Source organism: Nannobrachium achirus (assembly GCF_963921795.1).
Source record: "Nannobrachium achirus genome assembly, chromosome: 3".
In the NCBI taxonomy this organism is placed as follows: Eukaryota; Metazoa; Chordata; class Actinopteri; order Myctophiformes; family Myctophidae; genus Nannobrachium; species Nannobrachium achirus.
Genome location: NC_137812.1, coordinates 56,049,257 through 56,075,242, shown reverse-complemented (window position 1 = coordinate 56,075,242; position 25,986 = coordinate 56,049,257). Strand labels below are relative to the sequence as shown.

At 41.3% G+C, this 25,986-nt stretch overlaps 1 protein-coding gene across 1 annotated transcript; it reads left to right on the top strand.

Moving 5' to 3' along the window:
• Positions 1-481: 481 nt before the first annotated feature.
• On the top strand, positions 482-8,553 carry LOC308282335 (UDP-glucuronosyltransferase-like; the record flags this gene model as incomplete). Its single annotated transcript, XM_080722682.1, has 9 exons — positions 482-973; positions 2,226-2,289; positions 2,377-2,525; positions 3,761-3,888; positions 5,757-5,850; positions 6,417-6,542; positions 6,664-6,751; positions 6,946-7,165; positions 8,266-8,553. The coding sequence occupies 9 exons, from the start codon at positions 482-484 to the stop codon at positions 8,534-8,536; spliced, it is 1,632 nt and encodes a 543-aa protein (XP_080578808.1). The 3' UTR covers positions 8,537-8,553.
• Between the last annotated feature and the right edge of the window lie 17,433 nt (positions 8,554-25,986).

Below are 25,986 nucleotides of genomic sequence, written 5' to 3'. Positions count from 1 at the left end.
GTTCCCAAATCCCAACTACTCCACCAGAGGTAGTTCCATAGACTTTTAAACCATACAAATGTAAAAGATGTAGGCCTATTGCTATCTGTAGCATCTGTCTGAACCACATGCTATCTAAATAACATTTTAGGATTTGTGGTCAATCAATATGATTATCTAAGTGACATACATAATACAAGAAACCAACATACATAGAATAACTAGCTTTTAAGTGACAAAAGGTGCAGTGGTATGAATGAGGAGTAGGCTAATAGTGGCTAAGGTTGGGTAGAGTCTGAAGAGGTTTGTTTTCAACTCAGTCACTTATTGGAGGACTTTGTTTGACCACAGATCAGGGCTTTGCACTGTTTGCAGAGACATTCTCAGAAAAGGGAGGAATGTGGAAGGAATTGCATGAGTTCTCCAGCACATGGCACTGACTTGAAAGAGAAGAACACCATAGAAGAGAAAGATAGACAGTAATACAAGTAGAGGGGCCAGAATGTGGAAAGCATTTGTACAAGTGTGTTTCCTGCTGAGCACAGTCAAGGAGCTGAACGGGGCTGGAGGGGAAAACAAAAGCCAGTCTGCTGTAGAAAACAGTGGTTTTGAGGGCAAAGAAGTAAACATGCCCACTACTCCAGCATCCTCCAGTAAGTTCACGGGTCATCTGCTGGTGATTCCTCTGGACGGGAGTCACTGGGTGGACTTCAAAGCTGTAGCCCAAGAAATGGGTCGCCGTGGACACAGAGTAACCGTGGTGATGCCCGAGGTCTCTCTGCGTCTGGGTCCTGGTAAACACTACACCACGTTGACATTTCCTGTCCCTTATGGGCAGGCGGAATTCGATGCCCATTTTGCGGGGATTTCAGAAATGATGACCAAATCTTTCATGGAGAAGATGGGTCATATGTCACACATGATGAGCGTCATCCACAGCACTGCAGAAAGTCTGCTGCGTAACACGAGTCTCATCTCACATCTATCACAGCAGGTGAGTGGATAACCCTATGTACTACAGTCATGTATGATCAGCACAATGCTTTAGACCAGGGGTCTTCAACAGCGGGTCCGGGACCCCTATGGGGTCCTCAGAGTTACTACAGGGGGTCCTCTAAAACATCTTTTTGTGATATTTATATAGTTTGGTGTAGAGGGGAATAAGAGCAGACTAAGTACAGAGTGAAAGGTCAAGTTTATTAAGTATTAATGATACAAGTGGTTAAATATCTGAAAACACAAATTGGCTTGAATGCAAAATACACTGATGATTGTGTTGTCAAACAATGAAACTATTATGGAATCTATGAAAAGGTTGTGGGGGTCCCTGTTTCTCTCTCAACAAAGGGGTCCTTGGCCTGAAAACGTTGAAGACCCCTACCCCTTTGGTGTGTGCTTAAGTGTGCTTTATTGCCACAGTGAGGTGACAACTATTCTTAAATAAATGATTTACCGAAGGCCATAAAGGAGTGTGGATCACTAGCATCCTTTAAAATTGCCCTGAAAAACCACTTACAGGCAGCAGCCGTTCGCAACTGGTAAAAAAAAATCACACTCGTGTGAACTGAGCGGTGGGGGGGGGGGTGTGTGTGTGTGTGTGTGTGTGTGTGTGTGTGTGTGTGTGTGTGTGTGTGTGTGTGTGTGTGTTGCAGTTGATGCACAGGCCAGGCTAGACTCAACAGCACCTCTCTGGTCACCCAGGGTACTACTCAGGCTACATACACCAGAGGCTACAGACAGACACACACACACACACGGACGGATACACACACGGCCACGCTATGGAGACGGTGTGACCACCGCTCAAAAAACTAACCTAGCCCAACCCTACCCTCCCCTGCCCCTTCTTTGTATATACTTACTTACTTACTGTTTAGACTCTTTTTTTTGTTCTCTCATTTTTACATATCTACTGCATAGTACTGTGTTCTATTCGTCTGTCATTGAATGTTATATGAGATACTTAAATGGTTTCCTGTGGAAATAAGCTTAGTCTTTTCATGGATCTCCTTTTAGTAGACCTTGTACCAGTGAACTGTACCGTCATGAAACTGTACCTTTTCCTATGCAAACTTCTAATAAAGTATTCAATCAATCAATCAAACAAACAGAATGGTGATTGTCACTGAGGCAAAATGTTGGCTTCCACTGAAAATGATTTCATGAAACCTATCAACATTTGTGCATATGAAACTACTGTGGAACTGTTCCCTGGCATATACCCTCCCACCCCTCTCCTTCTGCAGGGCTTTGACGCTGTTCTAACAAATCCTGTGCAGCCAACAGGTTCTCTGATAGCCAGGAAGTTTGGTGAGTGCCTCTGTGGTGACACACAATTGAGATGTTTTCCCTGTACCTCAACCCTCTCCCTAAGAATCTACGAATTCATTATTTTAGGTCTGCCAGTCATCAATTTACTGAGAGGAAATCCGTGTGGCATGGATATGAAGGCCTCTGCCTGCCCCGCCCCTCCCTCATATGTTCCTCGGTTCTTCAGTCGATTAACAGATAAAATGAACTTCAAGGAGAGAGTTCTCAACACTTTGGTGAGCAAACCTTACAGTAAAACATTCAAATGTACAGGATAACCTACATGCACTTTAACGCACACTCAATATACATTTCATGAAAGCTGACCAGGCCACATCAGTTTTTAAACATTAGTCCAGGACAATTAGTCCTTAAAAACAGAACAGGCTATTTTATTGGGTACGCTTATTTAGTATTGTGGGTGGGTTTGCCTGGTGCAACAGATTATTTCTGAACGGTTGCCATACACACCATGAGATGCACATAAAAAGAGACCAATAGTGAATGTACACATACAGTCCATGTTACAACATTGTAATTGCATGCAACCATAAAGAGAATTTTGAAGTAAGGAGTATTATTAAAGATTGCTCTTAAATTGCTTCAGGCATCAAAGATTGCTCTTGAATTGCTTCAAGCATCAAATGCATTTTGTAGGCCTACTTTTCGCTTTTTAATGGATGTAATTACAAAATGTAGTAACCACAATTGTCCTGCCAGTACAGCCTGATAAAAGTATCAAACTGTCAAAATGAACTATGAAACAAGAATAAAGGAAATTACTTGGATATAACTTCTCACATTTCCTGGTTCACTCCGATTTGGGGTAACAAGCAATTCGTACCGGGTAGAGCAGACGGGGGGTTCAAAATGTGGGCCAATAAAGGTGTAGAGGCGTTGTGTGCTTGTAGATCTGCTGTTTTTACTACTTTTGTGCGACGGCCTTGTATGATGAAGCAGGGCTTTACTTTGCGAAAGAACATATAAGTTTGGAGATAAAAGGTTTCCACCCGACAACGACGATATACTAGTGTTGTTGGTGCTCTTATACCACCATTATTACTGGGGTTGGTGGGGGCCAGACAGACTTTGTCTACCTATGGAAAAAAATCACATTTTGAAGGACAAACAAGAGGTGTTTCAGGAGATATGGGGACGTTTTATTCAATATATTAAAGACTGTAACTTGGGGCACTTAATGTCAGAACAGGGGGGGAGTAGTGCTGTTGTTGCTGTTTTGTTTTCGTCTTATATATGTAAAAAAAAAAAAGTTATGTAACAAATTACAATTGTAACAATTATTGAAATTTCGGTGAAAAAAGAAAACCTAATAAATATATGGTAAAAAAAAAAGAATACAGGAAATTACATCTACTCTGTTCAAAGCGTTTCTGTGGAGGACCCATAGATTGTTTCATAATGTACTGTAAATGCGATTTACAAATACAAATGCCTGATTTTGGTCTAACAGATTGCTTTAATGGAGCCATTGATGTGTCGAATGATCTACTGGCATTATGACAGATTAGCTTTTGAGTTCCTGGGAGAAGATGTTGGTACAGCTGAGGTTTTGAAAGACGCTGCGATCTGGCTGATGAGGTAACTGTAAAAATGTTTATGTTCTGTCTAAAGGAGCCTATAGCCCTCTATATAACAGAGGTTCTCAACCTGTGGGTCGATACCGCCCACATGATTTTGCAGGGGTCCCCAGATGACAGTGCCAGTGAACTGACAATTGAACGGCTTTTAAGACATTTTTAATACCTCCAAAAGAAAGAAAAGAAAAAGCCATTACTGCACCAAAAGTAATCAACAAACTTTATTATGAAAAACTGGTCAGATATTGGCCAAATTGTCAAATAATATTAGAGACAAAAATATTGGAACAGAGTCAAACAATTGAATGCCTCAACTCCTACATTCCAAGTGCTTATCAGGGTGGTGGTTCCCCAGTTCAAATATGATTATTTTGTGGGGTCAGTAGGGTCACTGATATCTATGAAAATTAAACCTTTATATTACAAACATTATCTAAAAAGGAAAAGACGCAAAGCCAGATATCAGGAGGGTTGAAAGTGTTCCTTGCATGGTTTATTCAAAGAAGTTCTGAGGCCACCAGAGCCAGCATTCATTTTACATAGCAATAGCATATAAGTCCCTCCCCCAAGGGAGAAACCCAAAGACAAAAGATATTCACATCAACAGGTCCTGAAACACCCCCACGTCGTAAATACCTTAACTCAGTTGGTACTAACGAAGGATTTTGGACTTCATGTTAGGTTTAGGGTAGCTTGTAGTTGCTTACATAAAAATCATCAACTTGATCAACATGCAAATGATTAAAAGAGAAACACACTATAAAAATCCATTTATTAGTCACAAGCTGAAAAGGTTGAGAACCATGGTCCATAACAGGGTTGGTCTGTGTGGTATCTGTCTTAATAGGCCAATAGGCCACCTACGTACCTCCTCTCATTTTATTTCACATTGGTTTTATACTTTTGGAAATAATATTAAACTGTCATTTTATAGTGGAAGCTAGTGGGTCTCAGATCGGGTTAAAACCTTGAGTCATTGCGACCGCCAGTTCGCACTTACTATCAAAACCTCCACCGGCTGTCTGTCCGTCCGTCAGTCACACGTCACACGTCACACTTTTGCCCTGCTCATATCTGCGCAACCCTTGCCCCGATCCATGCCAAATTTTGCACACACACTCCTTGCCTGCCAAACCACAACCTCCATCCATCAATTCTCACATGGCCCTCTTCTAGCGCCACCATGAGGCCGATTCTTGCAAAACACATTTTTGGACACTGCTCCTAAAATCACGCAAATCGGTACACAGTATGTCTAAACTCATCTCATCAACATGTCCCATTTAGCGCCACCTTCAGGACGATTTTTTTAAACACATTTTTGGACACAGATGTTGCCCTAAAATCACACAAATCGCTACACAGTATGTCTACACTCATGTCATCAACATGGATCTGTCCCATATAGCGCCACCATCAGGCCGATTTTTTCAAACACATTTTTGGACACTGCTCCTACAAATTTTGCCCTAAAATCACGCAAATCGCTACACAGTATATCTACGCTCATGTCATCAACATGGATCTGTACCATTTAGTGCCACCATCAGGCCGATTTTTTCGAACACATTTTTGGACACTGCTACACATTTTGGCCTAAAATCACGCTGCGACCTGACGGTCGCTTATCTCCCGATTAGGGAGTCTTTACTGGTACAGTACATGTCATAGATATGTCATAGACAACTGATGTCATGGACAACCGACGGCGGCGACATAGGCTAGCTACATGGAGCCATGCCGTTCCCAAGTGGATCCTTAGATCCACTATTACATTCTTTATGTAGGGATAATGGATGTATGCAGCTGCTCTCTCTCTGTCATACACACACACAAAAAAACAACAACAAATTGGTTCACTTCATCCAGGTCTGACTTCACACTGGACCACCCACGCCCTCTCATGCCCAACGTGGTGCTGGTGGGAGGGATGAACTGTGACCTGAGGAACCCTCTACCTGAGGTAAGATGTACAGTATGTTTACAGTATGTCTCACAGAGAGAGAGAGAGTGACATGTAGGGCAGAATTAGGATCATAAATCACGATACCTACTCTTAATCAAAATAAAAAAGAGAGCATTCAAATTGTATAACCACTTAAAAGAAAGTGACCCAGATGCACTCCATAACAAGGCACTCACACACAGAGAAACTCCAGAGTGATAAAAATGATAAACCCCCACATCTGCTGGGTGAAGTACAACAATGTGCAAACACAGCATGCAGCAACAATTGTTGCTGTCTGCGATAGGAGAAGGATATCAACTGGAACACAACCACCGTAAAGAATATTAATCATTGTATAATATCCCTATGCCTGCATGTATGCTTGATAACTGTTTCAATCCTTTCACTTATATACATATTTTGTTTCGATTGTATTGTGCATACTTCTGCTTTGGCAATGTAAACGTATGTTTTCTCATGCCAGTAAAGCCCTTTGAATTGAATTGAATTGAATTGAATTGGCAAAGTGAGAGAGATGCTACTGTCCACCTACTGTACAGTATGTGTGTTTGGTTGTGCAGGACCTACAGCCTTGGGTGTCAGGAGCTGATGGTTTTGTGGTGTTCACCCTGGGATCCATGGTGTCATCTCTGCCAGAGGAGATAGCTGTTGTCTTTCTGGAAGCCTTCAGACAAATTCCACAAAAGGTAGAGACGCTTACATTGTATAGATAAAAGTCATGTAACAGGAAAGCCCAAGAAAGTATTCCATTATATCAGACAGTATTATAATTGTCTTCTTCTTCTTTCGTGTATCATCGTCCTATAGGTTATATGGCGATACACTGGCCCAGTTCCTAGCAACATCCCAGAAAATGTAAAGATGATGAAATGGGTACCACAGAATGACCTACTAGGTACTGTGACAGCACTGCAACTCTGGTCAATTTAGAGCAACAGTACTTATATCTATAATATGATAATGATGTATCATCTAGTAGTCTGTCTGTTCATATGGTGTGTGTGTGTGTGTGTGTGTGTGTGTGTGTGTGTGTGTGTGTGTGTGTGTGTGTGTGCGGGTGTGTGTGTGCGTGCCATGTTTGTTTGTTAGCACACCCTGGAGTACGGGCTTTTATCACTCACGCTGGCTCACATGGTCTCTATGAGGGAGTGTGTCATGCTGTTCCCATGGTGATGTTGCCAATCACGGCAGAACAGCCTGACAATGCTCAGCGGATGGCGAGCAGGGGAGTGGGCGTGGTTTTGGACCTAAAGACCGTCACTGTGGAAACCCTCCTTCAAGGACTAGGTGATGTCATCAATAGCACCAGGTGAGGGGTCAAAGGACATGTCCTATTGCACTGTACAGCCCTGTGGAGATTGATGGTTGAGAAAGTGCTAAAGAACCATCTGAAAATCATTAAAATATTGTACGGTAGAAGTTAGAAGAACAATAGTTAAGAATAAAGTTCAGGTTCCATTTACAGTACCCATGAGGCTTTTTGCTTCCACAATGGACCACAATGGATTGATTGAATACTTAATTAGCCGTTTGCAAAATCAAAAGCACAAGATGCAAAATCAAAAGCACAAGAAAGTACAGTTCAATACAAGGTCTGCTAAGAGGATTTTAAACCCAAAAAGGCTTTGACCTTTTACAGAGGAGAACACATTTAACCCCTTGTTTGAGCCAAATCTGGGTTGAACGCGATTAGTGGAGCTCCCTCTGGTGTTGTGATTGTGGACGTCAGAGTCATATTGGAAGTAATCTGTCATGCTTTTTTGTGTTTTATCCTTTAGACATACAGTATGTACAAATATATGTTCATGTGTACAGTGTATATCCATTCTTGTAAAAAATAAAACATAAATCAACCTAAAAAACGAATGCTTGAGAGACGTGTACATTTTAATGTGAATTATACCAAGACTAACGACAGCAACTTTGTCCACACCCCTAAACCAGTGTTTCTCAAAGTGGGGTCCAGGGACCCCCAGGGGTCCTTGAGACAGGTCCAGGGGCTCCCCAGCAAAATGTGTCAAAATCAGTTCAAATGCACACCAGTATTGCTGACTTGCTGCTGACCTTGGTGCAAAAGTCTAAAAATGAAGAAAAGGCTGCACACTCGTAGCCACGATGCAGCATCATTTATTTATCGAATAAGTTATTGATAACCAACGTTTCGACATGGTCTTTTTCCGGGATTCTCAAAATATAGGCTATAGGCTATTTGAAAATAGCAGATATACAAATGCTATAAGCGTTGTATCATGACACAGTGTGAGCTTGTAGATCTGCTATTTTCAAATACATTTTCAACAAAGCGTTTTCAGATGAGGGTCCGCAGGCAAATACATACATATTAATATGGGGGTCCTTGATATGAAAGAGTTTGAGAACCAATGCCCTAAAACCCATGCTCTTCTGCAGGTACAAGGAGAACATAGAGAAGCTCTCAGCCCTCCATAAGGATCGTCCAATGAACCCCTCTGAGCTGTCAGTGTACTGGACAGAGTATGTGATGCGGCACAAAGGAGCAGATCACCTCAGAGCCGCGGCCCATGATCTCAACTGGTTCCAGTATCACAGCTTGGACATCATTACAGCACTAAGTCTAGCGGTGGTAGTGGTTCTCATATTGACTGTGTCATGCATGAGACGCTGCCTGAGCAGACTCTTCAGGAAAAGGAAACAAGATTAGCCTTCAGGCAGGATAATGGGAACTACACTAGTCGGGGGATATCTTAAAAAGTCCTGGAATAAATTCCTTACCAAAACTTTTCTTCACCAATGTGTTTGTAAATGTGTCTAGTAACACATCTCACAAAGACTGAAATTCAGTTTCCCTAGGAAAATCTTTGACAGCTAGGGTAATTCTGAGTCTCATTCACTCACTATACACTATACTATAGGGGAGAAAAATCACTCCCAAAAAATATGCTTTAAGTGGGATGTGAGGGGTCTAACTAGGTGTGTGTAATTATTCTGAATCCATTGCAAGCATTTGTTTTGCACAAAAAAACATTCATTGGGATAAAAACAGCCCATAAAATGATGGTTTAGTGATGAGTCATCACTTTTCACAGTGGTATGGGGGTCCATTTCTAGCCCAAGGAATGTTTTTGGTGCGAAACAAATGCTTGCAATGGATTCAGAATAATTAATAGTTACTAGACACCTTTACAAACACATTGGTGAAGAATTTTTTTGGTAAGGAATTTATTCCAGGATTTGACACTATTTCTAAAGATATCCCCCGACTACACCTTCTACTACACCCATCAAGACCCGAGGCCGATTCTACACAGGCCTTCTAAATCAGTGGTTCTCAGACGTTTTTCAAACTGATTCAAGATTTTTCCAAAATGTTCAAAAATAGCAGATGTCCAAGCTCGCAACGTGGCATGCCATGAAGCGCTGTGACCTTGTAGATCTGCTATTTTTGAATAGCCAACGATAAAATCTTTTTTTTTTGCCCAAGTAATGGATTCAGAATAATTAAAAACCCCTACTTTGACCCCTCACATGCTACCTAAAGCAGATTTTTTTGGGGGTATTTTTTTTATATGAGATACTTCAATGGTTTCCTATGGAAATAAGATTAGTCTTTTCTAGGATCTCCTTTTAGTAGACCTTGTACCAGTGAACTGTACCGTCATGAAACTGTAACCTTTTCCTGTGCAAACTTCTAATAAAGTCTTCAATCAATCAATCAATGACATTAAGGTACCGGTATATAGTTTTTATTTTATTGGCCTAAAATGTTGTCTATATGTATACATTTTTTAATTATTCTGAATCTATTGCAAGCATTTGTTTTGCATGAAAAACATTCCTTGGGCAAAAAACGGAAGGAATGAATGTTTTTCCAGCCAAACAAATGCTTGCAATGGATTCAGAATAATTAAAAACTCCTAGTTTGACCCCCCACATATGGATTCACGTAAAAAAATCATGTGATTGTTGTTTTTTTTCCCCGGCTAGCTAGGTTACAGTGTTTACAAACAAGGCAGACGTTTTAGCTTATATCTTCGGTATCGCTGTGTCTTTAAAAAAAAATCAACTACCCACTTGATCAGAGAGACCTTAGCCTGCTAACTGATTGAACCTTTGTTCACTGGGATGCCACGATCTTTCTCCCGCGTAGTTGTAGAATTTCTCTTAAACATACAGACATATTAGCTTGTATCTTTGGTATCGCTGCGTCTTTTTTCAAAATGTAACCACCGACGTGATCAGATCAGTGAACTCAGCTAGATAATTGACCACTCAAACATCTCGAAAATTGCCAAACAAGATTTTGTTCAATTAATTTGTATCTCTGTAATCGTGTGTCCGTTTGACTTTTTTTTTTTTTCTCTCTTTGTGTGATCTATTGGGTTGACGTAAAAATGTTTTTTGTGCAATGGAAAATTGGAACGATACAAAACACTACATATTTGCATTTATCACAGAAGCGTTGCTCCTTTTTTCAAATTTCAAGCTCGCACTTGATCAGAGACATCCCATACTTTACTTAGTCAATGTTTGTTCGCTGGGATGCCGCGTTATTGTGTTTTTTCTTTTTCTTTTTCAGGTAGCTAGGCTACAGTGTTTACAAACAAGACAGGCATATTGGCTTGTATCTTTGGTATCGCTGCGTCTTTTTTCAAAATGTAACCACCGACATGATCAGAGAGAACTCATTTAATGTACAGGACGTGCTTTTATTAGTTATTTTCTTGTCTGTGTGCCTGTTGAAAACATTTTTCACTTGAAATTACTGAGTCATAACTTATTGCTTTATTCATTTAATGATTAATTAATGTTAACAGCATCGCAAATTCCCCAAACTATAATTAGACGAGATGCTGTGGAATCAGGTGACTGATTCCACGTACCAGCTGGCAACATCATCATGGTCACCTCACAGGTAGAAGCTACCAGATGCTGATAGAGCAGATCACATTATACTGACCAAAGGGTCAGAAGTCACTGATCTGGCCTCTGGACCAGATAAACATGAGAAGAGTCAGCTCCCAAGAAAGGGAAAAGCATGCAGAGGGAGAAGATCACATTCTGCTGAACACAAACAGAATGAACTATAAAGAGACTGAAAGAAGATGGTGTCTGGAGCGCCCGGGCTGAAGATGGACGATGAAAGAAGACGCTAACCCGCTTGCTTAGATAGACACAGCTTACCCCAATGCTATGTCCAGACTATGTACTTAACTATGCAACCTTAGCATGTAACTATAGGCCTTGACATTATTAAAGAACACCTAAACATTTGCTGATGTCTGACATCATACAATCCCCTTTATGCCTATATGGAGATACCTGATGTCATCAATAGTCACACTTGCAAATCAATTCTGTCCTTGTCCCTTTTATACCATAATGGAGATCTCTGATACCCATATATGGAGATCCATGTATATGGAGAACACTGACGGCATCAGTAGTTGGGATGGGATGGGATTATACACCATTCCTGTCTCATTTCATGTTCCCCCATAGTCTATTCATGTAGTTGACCATACTAACCACATGATGGCAATAGTTGTCTATGATTGTGACCCCGATTGTGACAGTGTGCAATGCAGTTTGATCCATTGCAGGAACATATCAATGTATCTGCTTCCACAAAAGGTTAATTCAGAGATGTTTTGATTAGACTGCTCTCTCTCTCTCTCTCTCTCTCTCTCTCTCTCTCTAAATTATATAGGTTGAGGCTTGAGCAGGCATTATGCATGCATTCATTTGATAATGAATCTTTAATGATTTTCATAATCAATGTATAGACTTGGCAGGAAGAAAAGTGGCGGTGGTGCCATTATTATTAAGAACATTGCTTAGAAAATTATAGATGACAAGAGCTGAGGTTTTGAGTTGTCCTGCCCCTTTTTGGCTGTCGATATAGAGAGCATTTTGGAATTAAGCTTTTAAACATAAATAAAAAGCCCTCTCCTCTAAAAGTTTACTTTCACAGCTCTAACTGTTTTCCAGCAAAATGAGTTAATACAGCATCACAATAATTTTAACCAATTTATCCATATTTAGCATGTCTCTTTGTGCTGTGCTGCGAAATTATACATCTGCTGTTTTTGGAAAGACTGGAAAAACTGGTATTCTTACATTTTCTTTCATTTCTTTCTTCTTTTACATAGATTGTCTTTTGGGGATCCCAGGCACAATTCATTTTTGGATGGGGGTCCGTGGCCAAATACACATATCAATTTGGGGGTTCTTGGCTTGAAACACTTTGAGAAGAACTGGCTTAAATGACAAAGTATAAATGGAGCTTTTTAGCCTCCTGCTGCAGCACAAACACAGCCATTCTGGAGTGTTTTCAGACCCTCTCAAAAACATCCAAGTAAGCCATAAATAAAGTGCAAGTACAGTACTGTGCCCATGTCTTTGCATTACACACAAAAACATATTCTGTGTTTTTTCTAAGTATTCACCATTATTCCTCATAGAGTTTCCATAGTAACAAGGACGGGAAATGGCAAATGTAGCTTGTGTTGGTTTAGATGGTTTGATTAAAAATGAGAAAGGAAAGTCAGTGACCGGGGGAAGATAAGGTGTAAACCATGGATGATATGGAGAGAGACGGCGCAACAGGGGCCTATCAATATATTGTGGAATATATTATTGCGACCGTTTACTATGAAAACCTCCACTGTCCGTCCGTCCGTCCGTCCGTCGGTCACACGTCACACGTCACACCTTTGCCCTGCTCATATCTCCGCATCAGTATGACATCACACCACATGTGTACACAATCCTTTGTGTACGTTGGTGTGGCAACAGTCTGTTGTTGCTGGTCTGTTAGTGTACGTTAGCAACCACCTTAGCAACCATGGTTTTACCCTAGCAACCAACTGTTTACCCTAGCAACCAACTGTTTACCATAGCAACCATGTTTTTTTTACCCTAGCAACCAACTGTTTACCATAGCAACCAGATACGCAGAGCAGGGATCTCCATATATGAGCATAAACAGGTGACATCACACTGATGTCAGATACTCAGAGCAGGGATTTCTCTATAATATATGGGCATAAAAGGGATTCTGTTAGGGATCTCCATATATGGGCATAAAAGGGATTCTGTTAGGGATCTCCATATATGGGCATACAAGGGATTCTGTTAGGGATCTCCATATATGGGCATAAAAGGGATTCTGTTAGGGATCTCCATATATGGGCATAAAAGGGATTCTGTTAGGGATCTCCATATATGGGCATAAAAGGGATTCTGTTAGGGATCTCCATATATGGGCATAAAAGTGATTCTGTTAGCTGTTAGTGATCTCCATATATGGGCATAAAGGGATGCTGTTAGGGATCTCCATATATGGGCATAAAAGGGATTCTGTTAGGGATCTCCATATATGGGCATGAAAGGGATTCTGTTAGGGATCTCCATATATGGGCATAAAAGGGATTGTATCCCAGATGATGCCCTGTTAGGAGATCCACACTAACAGAATCCATATATGGTCCTACCGACAGCTGCTATAAGCCAACCCTGGCGATAAGGTCTGAGTCGAAGAAATGCTTCTTTCCTGGCAAGAATTGCCCCTTTATACTGTAGGGCTCGTTTGTGTATTGTATGACATCACGCCACATCATCGGCTGAGGACTTTGTGATGTCATCATATCTCCATATATGGAGACATAAGTTGCTCATGCCCAAATATGGGCTGGTGAGGTCAGACTTAGTGTGATGCGTAGGTTATCTCCATATATGGAGATTCAACTTCAATGAGTAACCATGGCAAACTGTCAACTGCCCGTATGTCTTGATAATTGGTAAAACAAACTTTTGGCCTATTTGTGGAGATAAGCGACCAACGGTCGCTTATCTCCCGATTAGGGAGTCTTACTGGTATACACATATGCCCAACCCTGTGAACTTTTGTCTTGATGAAAAATTCAATAAAAAAAAAGAGTTGGAAAGGAAAAGAAATGTATCATAAATGGTCTATGCACTGCTGCTATTTGTTGCTAAAGGCGAGAAGCCGAGAACTATTAAGAAGCTTGATGAGCAGCCATTACTGTAAAGAATGGTCCCTTGGAAGGAACAGAGAGGATGTTGTGACTTCCTCCACACATCCACTGCAAACAGCTCCACTCCCCAAAAGGCATTGTACAATAAAAATAAAATGAAAACAAACGTGAAATCACATTAGTGAGTTGCGTTGTAGCATAGACTCAGCAGGACAGGACTGCATCAACGAGCAAGCATAATTATCAGAACAGCAATAAGAACAATACAATGATGATTAACCTGTCATGCATGTACATCAAGTGACCTAGCATTACAATGAAAACCTCAACAAAAAACACCAAGCAAAATAAACAGAAGTCAGCACGACATCAGCCTGTCACAGTACCTTTGGCCTGGCCTGCAGGGCCTATTCTACTGTCTCTCAGCAGGGGTGTCACAAGGGGTAGGAAAGTGGGACTGAGTTACTAGGGCCCAAGGTGGAGGGGCCCTAGTAACTTTAGCTATTGAAAAATAGCAGATATACAAGCTCACAGCGCGGCACCGAGTGCCGCGCTGCGAGCTTGTAGATCTGCTATTTTTGAAAAGTTGTGAAAATGTGTGCAAATCTTTGAAATATATGTATTTTTTAAGCGAACATTTGTAACTCAAATTTTGCTTCTGGGGTGTCCCTGGAACTAAATATTTTGAGATGGGGGTCTGTGGCTAAATACATATAATTTTGGGGGTCCTTCACATGAAAAAGTGAGAGCATCACTGACATGGAAACATAGGTTTCTTGCACACATTTTCACAATTTTTCAAAAATAGCAGATCTACAAGCTCGCAGCGCGACACTCGGTGCCGCGCTGTGAGCTTGTATATCTGCTATTTTTCAATAGTTAACATTCATGGGGGGCCCACAGTGAATCCTTGTACCCAGGGCCCAGAATTTGGTGTGACGCCCCTGTCTCTCAGTCTCTCCTCGATGACAGCATCACCTTTTGTTTGTTCCCCTTTAATTTCCTCTTGGTTGAGTTTATACACTCTACAACACCCCACACATGGCTGATTTACACAACTACAGTATGTATGTTTCTGTAATTTAATTAGTTATATTTGTGCTACAGTACCAACCTCACTGTGCCCTCCTCAATTTTTCATGGATGGGCAATTTGGCATGGCCCCTGTATAGAGGGTATGCTCATGAATAAGGTGAATGGCAAATCATGATAAACCAAGTGGCAAAGTGAGTTTAACGTTGTTAAATGTTGTTTAATGCAATCAGGTAGGACCTTTCTGTTTGGATGTACAGTATGGGCTGTCGTTTTTTTTGCCACTCAGTAAGCATTCCCGCATAACTTCTGGGTATGATGATGATGTCACGTGCATACCCACTATACTCATGATGGACAAGCAACAATATTTCCCAGTGTTGAGGAGGGAAATAGCTGTGGGGACGGATGAGTGTTAAAGGGATATTTTGCAGGCTTTTGGAGGGTGTCAGGAGTCACCAGATTCTGGTTAAAATGGAGTTTGAAGTTATAATGGGTTTGTGTAGGAAGGTCCTGGAAGTGGGAAAATGGGGGGAAATGAATATCAAATATCTAAATACTGAATCAAGAAATTCAAAAACTGTCCTGGCTGTTCCCAAAAGCCTGATTAGACGATACAATGACCAAAAGTTATTTTGAAAGTGGAATATCCCTTTAATCAGTTTGAATCTGAAGTGTGCGAGAGGGGTAGGGATTAATCCTCCTAGTCCTGCATGGACGATTTCCCGAAAACAACGAATGATGGAGCTTCCACAAAATAATTATTTCACCCATCAATTGAGAGGGAGGGCGAGTGCCAAAGTGCGGCCGGCCCTCGGACTGTCAATTGATTCTGAACTCTGAGCATGTACAAATGGTTCCATGAGTTAAATGAACACTACAGATTATTTTACAGTCTGTGTCAGGGTCCCAGAGATAAACCACTCAGGAGTTACAGACCCATGAGGGTACATTTGAACCACTCATTGTTGGTGCCTGGAAACGATGTTGAGAACTAGCGTTCTAATCTATATTATCAAACAATGCCCATATGAGTGTGTGAAGGTACAGATTATGCTGCTGCAATGCAGGCTTGTAGGTTTTCCGCTGCTTTCAGCCAAAGCCCATAAAGCTTCCATTAATGGGCTCCAGGTGCTATCAAGAAACATCCACTTTATTAGCTACATTTACTTGATAGCATCTCTCATTTCCTCACTGAACTGAGAACACAGATGGGGAGGGGGGCAGATAGAGGGGCAGTGTGGGTGGATCGGTGTGTGTGTGTGAGGGGAAAACAAGAGTAGATGTGTGGTACGAAAATAACTGATTTTCAAGGACAAAACATTTGCAGGAGACAGGAGAGAGAGCTGGAGAGAGAAAGTGTGTATGTCTGTTGCAAGTATGACGTATTTAAATGATGTATTGACAAGGTTGAAGATATCTTTAGAAAGGTTGTGTTCAGAATGTTGGCCTTTTTAATGAATCAATGCGGTGTGTGGAGTAAGCGAGAGATACTTGACAAAGATTGTCAAAGTACTGTTTTAATGAATTCTCTCATATAAGCCATACACTTAAAGAAGATGAGATTCAGAGCCAAATGGAATTAAGATGGACAGGTAAGGTAAACCTTGTCGGGTGAACTGGAAACATTGTATGTCCAAAACCGTTCGATTTGTATTTAATCATTTTAAAAATGATTTAAGTGAAAATAACTGATCTACAAGCACACAACGCCCCTGAGGCATTAATTGTGTGCATGTAGATCTTATATTTTCACTAGTTGTGGGCGGCAGTCTTGTATGATGAAGCAGGGCTTTACTTTATGAAAAAACATACACACTTGAACATGGATACAAGGTTTCTGCCAGACAGTGACTATAAAAAAAAAAAGAAAAAGATCAGTCACTGCATAAAACACATTAGTAATTGCAATGCATAAGTGGGGGAGAAAAGAAATAACAGAAGCAATATAAAGTGGCTGCCATTTGCGCATCACCGTCATAATTGCAGGTCTGAAGGCAGCCTTCTAGGACAACACTATGTCAATGGACTAATTTCTCCATATGCGAGATGAAGGATAGAACCATTTATTCTAAATAATAATCACCATCATATATCCAAGGATATATGGTAGCACTCGGAAAAAAAGGAACCTTGCTTTAACTTTATTTTGGCCAGACAAAATTGCAGTGGCGGAAAGTATATTTACTCAAGTAATGCACCAAAATATTAAGGGGAGAACCACCCATTTTCAACAATGAACCATGTCATTAATATTAATATACCTTTGAGTTATGTTGAAATAAGAAAAAAAAAGTTCCCCCCCTTTCTGTGTTGCCTAAGAAGGGGGACTTTTTTTTTCTTATTTCCACATAACTCAAGTATATTAATGACATAGTTCAATGGTGTTGCATTTAGTCTCTCTGTCCTTCATGGAGACATTTAGATGGTGTCTACAGCAGGGGTCTTCAACATTTTCAGGCCAAGGACCCCTTAGTTGAGAGATGAAGCAGGGACCCCCACTACCTTTTTTCATAGATTCCATAGTTTCATCGTTTGACAACACAATTATCAGTGTATTTTGGATTCATGTCAATTTGTTTTCTGATATTTAACCACTTGAACCGTCAATAGGCTACTTAATAACCTTACCTTTCACCCTGTACCTAGTCTGCTCTTTTTCCCCCTCTACACCAAATCTCTTTGCAAAACAATAGCAGATCTACAAGCTCACACGCGTCGCAGCACAAGGCGTTGTGAGCAGGCAGGCTTTATTGGCTCAATGGAAATTGACATTTCAGCACTGGTGCAGGAAACAAGTTCAAATCCGTGGTAGAAGAGGAAAGTTACTCAGTGCTGCATTAAGTATGCCTGTTATTCAGAGGCAAAGGCTATACTTTTTACTCCATAAAAATAAAAAATAAAAATATTAACAAATTAGTCATATTTTACGCTTTGTCAATTCGAAAATGGACGATTCCACACTTTGTGAGCTTGTAGATCGTCCGCTTTTGAAAACTGAAATGGGACAGTCTGCATAACTATTACTTATTTGAATCACTTGTAACTGGGAGGGCAGTCAATGGATCAACGCATTCTTAACCAATTTAACCAACCAAGAGTTGTTTCTTCTTGTTTCAAGAGTAACCAAGACAGATTAGATCTGCCTAGAAACCTCATATCTAAAACCTTTTTCCATGATTGAAATTCCAAAATAGCAGATCGACAAGCTCAAAACAAGTTGCTTCACGCCATGTTTTGTAGACCTGCTATTTGATACCTTTGCATGACACTGTACTATGATCAGGGCGTTAGTATAGAGTGGTTTCTGTCCGACAGCAACTTCCTATCCCTCTTTGGTCAGGTTTGTATTGTCAGGTAAAGAAAGGAAAGATCTACACAAAGTATAATACTCAGGCTTTATTTATTTAACAAAAGGTGCTTGATTCAAAAAGTGCTTTAAAAACACAAGGTTCTGGTTGGGCCTTCAGGAACCTCTTGAAGACGATCACCTAGAATCACACAAGCACAAAAACATCACAGTAAGCCATTTAGAAATATTTATCAGCTGCAAGAAGATTCTTCCTCAAAGAGAGGCTCTGTATTGAGCGTGACAGAAATGTCCAAACCTCTCCAAAATGCATATATGATGCATCTCCTGTCTAGAGATTTAAACATTCTACCAATCGTTGACAAGTTGAATTAAACAATTAAACTGTGTCCACTCTTTTGTCAGGTTTGTATTGTCAGGTAAAGAAAGGAAAGATCTACAAGTATAATACTCAGGCTTTATTTATTTAACAAAAAGTGCTTGATTCAAAAAGTGCTTTAAAAACACAAGGTTCTGGTTGGGCCTTCAGGACCCTCTTGAAGACGGATCACCTAGAATCACACAAGCACAAAAACATCACAGTAAGCCATTTAGAAATATTTATCAGCTGCAAGAAGATTCTTCCTCAAAGAGAGGCTCTGTATTGAGCGTGACAGAAATGTCCAAACCTCTCCAAAATGCATATATGATGCATCTCCTGATTTAAAAATTCTACCTGTCGTTGACAAGTTGAATTAAACAATTAAACTGTGTCCAAACTGTGTCCACGTGTATGAACGAACATACAACCTAAAGGATGAGGGGAGCTCTAGAGGACCCGCTATGCTTTCCCATAAGTCTGTGGGATGGATCGCAGTTGGCTGAATGTTTAGCGATGAGGGTGGCCCAGGGTGGCTAGGGGCAGCGGAGCTACCTTGTCCCTAAAATAAGGGAGAAGACGCCACAGAAAAGAGTGGTTCAAATCTTGCCCTGGAACCCCCTTAAGGACCCCTGGGGGTCCCACGGAACCCACTTTGAGAACCACTGCGACCAGATGAGAGAGTGTTTTTTACTGGTGATTCAGTCAGAGTGTATGAAAGGGTGCGCTCGTTTTATTGTCCACGACATTGCAAGCGGCGCGAAGGCCAGCGGACCTTGGTCCTGCTCTTCGCCCCCGAGCGCCGCAGGCGCGAGTGGCCGCGAAGAGCGGGCCAGGGCCGCGCGGCCGGCGGAGCGCCGCGCGAGTTACGAAGCCGTGGTGAATGCAATCGTTATATTTATGCCCAGGCCGTAAGGCCTGGGCAAGCCCACGATAAACGCCCGCGCAGTCCGGTGCGCATTTCCGAACGCACCCTTTCCCCACACTCGGACTGAAACACCAGTAAAAAACACCATCCCGCGACCAGATAGCTGAAAATCACCTAGTCACTAACACCAAGGTGTGCACACCTCAGCATAGAATGGTGTCATTTATCTTCTTCACAATCTTGGTCAGCATGTTTTTTCCTTGCTTGACCGAAGCCACCAACTCTTCAATCTGCTGGAACCTGCAAAAACATGGGTCAAAATATTACTCCCATGCAGACCCGAGACTCCCTAACGGTATGGTTTTAATAGCCTAGGCTTAAATCCAAATCACGAGTCAAGGTCTAAATCATGAGTCAAGGGCCCCTGCCAAAGGTGTGATTTTTCTTTTTTACATTAACCACTTGAACCCTAGGCATTCCTTTGTGTGTGTGGGGGGGGGGGGGGGGGGGCATTTTCCGAAAATAGAGATTTGGTGTGTAATGTGTATAGGGAAATGAAGAGCAGAATAAGCCAAAAGTATTGTTTAAATGGTTAAATCATTCATTAAATCTCATTTCCAGTCTTTCTAATGGACACACTTACGTTGTAGTTCCTATGTGGTTTTTGAAGGAGCGAAGGTGCACAGGGCAGTGGGGGTAGTTGCAGCCGAGCTCCATGGACAGCTCGAACTTGGCGAAGGCTTTCAGACTGCTGAACAGCAGGCACACCCTGGAAGGAGTAAAAGCATAATAGTATGTGACTTGGAGTGGCCGACAAAGTACTCAAACCCATTGCTTGAGTCAAGTATAGATACCCCTGGTCAAAAATCTCTCAATACGTTTCTTTTGGCATTCACTCTCGTTTTGAGCGAGGTTTGTGCTGGCAGGTGTGTGACTGGCACCTGACCATGGGTCCTGCAACCTCGCCAGATCTGTCTGTCGTACCATTTCGTAAATCTGGCTTGTAATCTTTGGAAGAAAGCCTCTGGTTCGTCCTTCCTACTAGAGTTCTTGCTTTTAAAAATACTTAGGGTACAAATAACAAAGTATATTTCTTTTTTTAATATCAATGCACTGCTGTATTGAAATTCCGACAAAAGAATACCGGTATCTCGGTATCTATGTACAGCAAGTCGCTCTGGATGAAGTGTACTAAAACCTTAATTCTAACAATACTGATTGAAGAATTCTGGGCCCAACTTAAATTTACGGAAAAACACAAATTATATGGAGCGGTTTCTGCCCGAAGTGTTTTGCCAATCAATTGGTGGCCTGTTTGCAATACCCTCACGGCTCACCAGGGGGCGCCTGGCCCACTGAGAACCACTGATCTACAGGTTTCAAGCCATAGTCATTCCCATTAGTCAAGGGTCTTCAACAGGGGGTCTGGGACCCCTAGGGGGTCCTCAGAGTTACTACAGGGGGTCCTCCAAATCTTTGTGTGAAAGAAACTTTTTTCTCCTTTTTTATATTAACCACTTGAATCCTAGCATCCATATCCTGAGAACTTTAGCCAAAAATAGCAGATCTACAAGCTCACAACGCCTCGCAGCGCGAGGCGTTGTGAGCTTGTAGATCAGCTATTTTCGGCAGAGACGTTTGGCGTAGAGGGGAAAAAAGAGCAGACCAAGTACAGAGTGAAATGTCAAGTTAAGTATTGACGGTTCAAGTGGTTTTAATACGTATCTGAAAACACAAATTGACATGAATCCAAAATACAATGATGATTGTGCTGTCAAACGATGAAACTATATGGAATCTATGAAAAAGTTGTGGGGGTCCCTGCTTCATCTTTCTCTCAACTAAGGGGTCCTTGGCCTGAAAACGTTGAAGACCCCTGCCATTAGTAGTATGTAATTCTAATTACTGTGTGTCCACACAGCTGATCTCCAGCAGGTTCAGCCTCAGAGCTCCCCACTTGGCCATCAGGTCCACCTCCATTCCCAGCAGACGGCAGCGACTAACAGGCAGACTCACACTGTGAAGCAGCTGAATAGAACAGCAGAGAATAGAAAGACATTTTCATGGGAAGCAACAAGTCATCGCTTTAGGGTCTCGGGTGGAAACCTCATATGTAAAATAGTCAACGCAAATCTGCCCTCCATCCCCCCAGTACCTAGCCTCGTACCCGCCCTCTTCCGGAAACCATTTCATTTGTTTCTGGATAACGGAAGTTGGTCGTTTACTACTGTAGGCTACTCAGTACCCGCACATCTCCAAAAGGTTAGCGACACCCACAGCCACAACACCAGAGGGAGATAACACAAACCCATAAGACTAATATGGGTAAATTCTCCCTCTACATCACTACATCACTGCCACCCAGGTGTGGAATTCCTTGACTACCTCCATTCAAACATGTAGCTCGCTGGCATCCTTCAAAACTGCTCTGAAAACTCACCTTTCAGGAGGCCAGAGAAGGAGGTCGTTATCACTTGTCTTCTCCCATACATGCGAGAAGTGAGCACCCCCACCCCCTTGTTTCCCCTATCCTGTACATAGTGTTTTTTAGAACTGCGATATTATTTTAAGTTTTCTTTGCTTGCTATTTATTATGTTCATGAATTAAATACAGGGGGTTTTCAATGTAAAAAAGACCATAGAAAGTCTTAGAGATATTCCTTTTAGGCTGGGTGTACTTGTACTGTACTACATTTCAATTGTATTGACTATACTTGTACTGTTCTCTATTTTTGTCAAATAAAAGAATCAATGTCAAAAACCCTTTCTTTTCGGAAGACTACTTCCAATGTAGTCAAGTCACAAGCTCTTGTTTTTATAATTGGTTCAATATTAATTAAGTGGTTCAATATTTAGACACAGATTTAACCAGGGACATGCAGAGAATGTTAGAGAGGCAGAGGCTGAAATTTCCAAAAGGGCCTTTTGGTGAAAATCTTGAATATAGCAGACCTCCGTGTCGCAGCGTGACACGTTGTGAGCTTGGAGATCGTCCATTTCCGGTGCGTGATAAGACACTGAACTAAGCATTATCAAGTGAATACTGGAGACGTGGCAAGGATTTCTACAAAGAGAGGGCAATTCTTTCAACATAATGTGCTGCATTCAAGTTCAGGAGAGTCTGGATAAGGCGATTCTCTTGAATGCTGCCTTCAGGTATGCCATGGAAAGAGGGCATTTGCATTTCTTTCACCAAGTGAAAACTGCATTCATGGTCTGAAGAGGGCACTTTTTTTACAGACGGATAAAGGGCGTCTATGTGTGCACGTGCCTGGATTTAACCACCTTAAGTAAAAAAAATATATACAAATAGATCTACCAGCTTACATGTCACATATAACGCTAATATGCGTTGTGCTTGTAGATCAGCCATTTTTGCTACACCTATTGTACACTGTAGCTTAACCAAGTAGTCCATCAGAACAGAGATGCAGTATGAGGTTACTGCCCGGCAGCAATGAAGTATAACCAATAAAGAGGCTTCAAGGACGCATTGATCCGAGGATCAATTTAAGTGAAGTATTAAGTATGTCGTGAAATGAGAGTTCTGGTCTTTACCTGCCTTTGATTGAAAAGAAACCTGCACACTCTGCTCCAAATTACTGAATTTTATTGACGATGTTTCGAGCACAAGCTCTTCATCTGGTCAAAAAAAACTTTTTTTCCCACCCAGCACCTCATTAAGAGATATGCGTATTTTTCTACTTTTTATCAACTTTACCTGCCTTTTACACTTACCTCTGGAAGGCATCGACGGGTCGGATACCTTTCCTTCAGTTTAGGGCTTCCTGCTATGTACTGGGACAGAAGCTTGTGAACAAGCTGGGCGTGACACTTGGACTTCTTGTCTACATAAAAGAAAAATGTTATCTTTACATTAGGACAGGAAGTGTATTCAGTCCAGCCTAACAAGACTTGCATACGCTACGAGAGAACACAATTAGCCTGGGTTTGACCTAGGCCTAGTATAGTCCAATAGATATATTCTAATGCAGTGGTTCTTAAAGTGGATCCTTGGTCCCTAGCTACATTAGATATAGCAAAATCACCTCTTGCTTCCCCTGTAACTTGTGTTATTCACAGGTCTGATCGCGATCAGTAAATCAAAACTTAAACTGGAGGCACATTGTTAAATTGTGTAATTACAAACATTTACAGAAAGTGTGACACAATGGATATATAATATATTTGGAGATTGGTCCATCGCCCAGCTCAAGGTCTGAACCCAACACAATATTCACATCATTACACTGGATCTGTAAGGGTCCATCTTAGCTTTCGCATCAGTTAAACTGAGAATCAGAATTGTGCCATGGGGAAAGGCAGGGTGAATAAGACAATGTAATTTTACTGTAGCTACTATTTGAGCACCTTACCATCCAGTTCAACCAGTGTCAACGTGATGTTGGAAATGTTCCTCTCACTAGCATCATTAAGGTCGCCTTAGAAACACATCAGAAAAAACAATTTTACCAGTAGTCATGATTTGAAGTAGTACTCAGAATAAATCAATGCCACAGTAATACTTTTAGTAGCTATGCCACAAAACAATATTTTACAAGTAAAGGCCTGTATTAAACATAGTTGAGTAAAGTCCCATTGATGAAGTAAAAGTATTCAAACTTTGTGGGGGTCCCTGGAATTCTATATTTTGAGATGAGGATCCGTGTCCAAATACATATAATTTTGGGGGTCCTTCACATAAAAAGGTTTGAGCACCTGGTGCTCAAAGCGTGGCACTTGGTGCCGCGCTGTGAGCTTGTATATCTGCCCCCCCCCCCATACCAGGGCCCAGAATTTGGTGCGAAGCCCCTGCTCAAACGTACCAGGAGGCTCCTCAAACGCCACGTCCAGCTGCATGGTGTCGTACACAAACGAGAACACTGCATGGTTCTCCGTTTGCTCCTTCAGCTTCCACTCATTCAACCTGCAGTGAAGAAATCAGACAATATAAAACAGTGGTTCTCAAGCTTTTCAGGCCGCGACCCCCGAAATAATCATATTTTAACTGGGGACCACCCCACCCTGACGAGCATTAAGAGTTGAGGCATTACATTTTGTACAACGCGGTTCTATTGTGACTGCCTCTAATATCTGACAATTTGGCCAATGTTTAATTTGTCATTTTAGAGGTATTAAAAGTCCTTAAATTGCCACTTTAGAAATGTGCAGAATCTGCAGATACCCTCTATACACTTAAAACTTTATGTTGGTTTGTCCCGACCCACAGGTTGAGAACCACTGATATAAAATACCAATATCTAGGGTGGAAAACCTGCAAAACACTTTTCAGGATTGAAATTCCAAAGTGTAGCAGATATACAAGCTCAAAACATGTCGCTTTATGACTCTTCGCCTTTCGGAGCATGCTGTGACTCAGTATGATGAACTAGGGGGTTAGGCTCACCACACCTGTAGTTGTTTTAGACCCCTTTCAGAGTGTTATTTCTCAACAACTACTGGCATGGCAACAATTATCCTGACAATTACAGCTACAAATATTGTATGACATTATCAATAACTTGACCCAAAAGTGACAAAACAAAGTATTTCCTTGCTACAGTAATGAAAGTATTCCACAATCGCCTCGGAAAACAAGGTAGTGTTGATCAAATGGAAAGAATTTATGGTTACTGCATCGTCTATTTCTCACCTTCAAAAACTTGAAAGCAATGTTGTTTAGTTGTAAATGACATTGTGTCTGTTTACATGCCTCATGTACAGCATAAATTCAAGCAGCGCAGCAGGTGCTCTGAGCCTTTGATTAGACAAGTCTGTTTTTGAGCCCATCGGGTCATTATCCAGAAATAACACCGCTTGAATTCAGCAATTGACCAATCAGAATCAAACATTCAACCAAGCAGTGTAATAATTTACAAGAAAAAACACAGAAAATTAGAAAATGGAGATAAGGTTTCTGCCAGACAGTAACGATATTGAGAAACCAACGTTGACAAAAATGAACTGTTATAAATTCGAGGTCAGTTGCTGGGAAATGTGAAAATCAGACTGACATTTCCAGAGTGGCACAGTAGTTCTGAAGCTGGCCAAACTCATCTCGGAGCCTTGCCAGATTGACCATGTTCTGTTTCTTCTGCAGCACCAGTGCCAACACTTCCCTGTGGTAGAAACGAAAGAAAAATATTGTGTCCAAGTATTGACTCAATTCCTGGTAAAACTATCATGAAGTGTTTTGTTTATGCTACGGCCATTTCAACTTACCTTTCACTATCAGCCAACTTCCCTTTGACCTTCTCCAATTCTATGGTAAAAATAAAAATAATAATTAATGTCTGCAATTTAATAAAGATTTGTAGCAACTTTCCAGTGCTCTTATTCTAGAGGGTTAACTTGTTGAGGGAGACTTTCAAAAGAATTGTGCGAGTACTCCAGTACATTTCCATAGAAACTGAAAACATTAGTATCCAAAATTACCCTGTTGCCTCGACCGCAATGTTGGTCCACCGATATTCAAGTCCTTTCCTTCAACTGCATCAAGATCTAAGGTGAAAATAAATAAATGTGACGCTATTCACACCATATCACAACTCAGCAGCTGGTGCTTGGTAGATTTGTCCATTTCAAA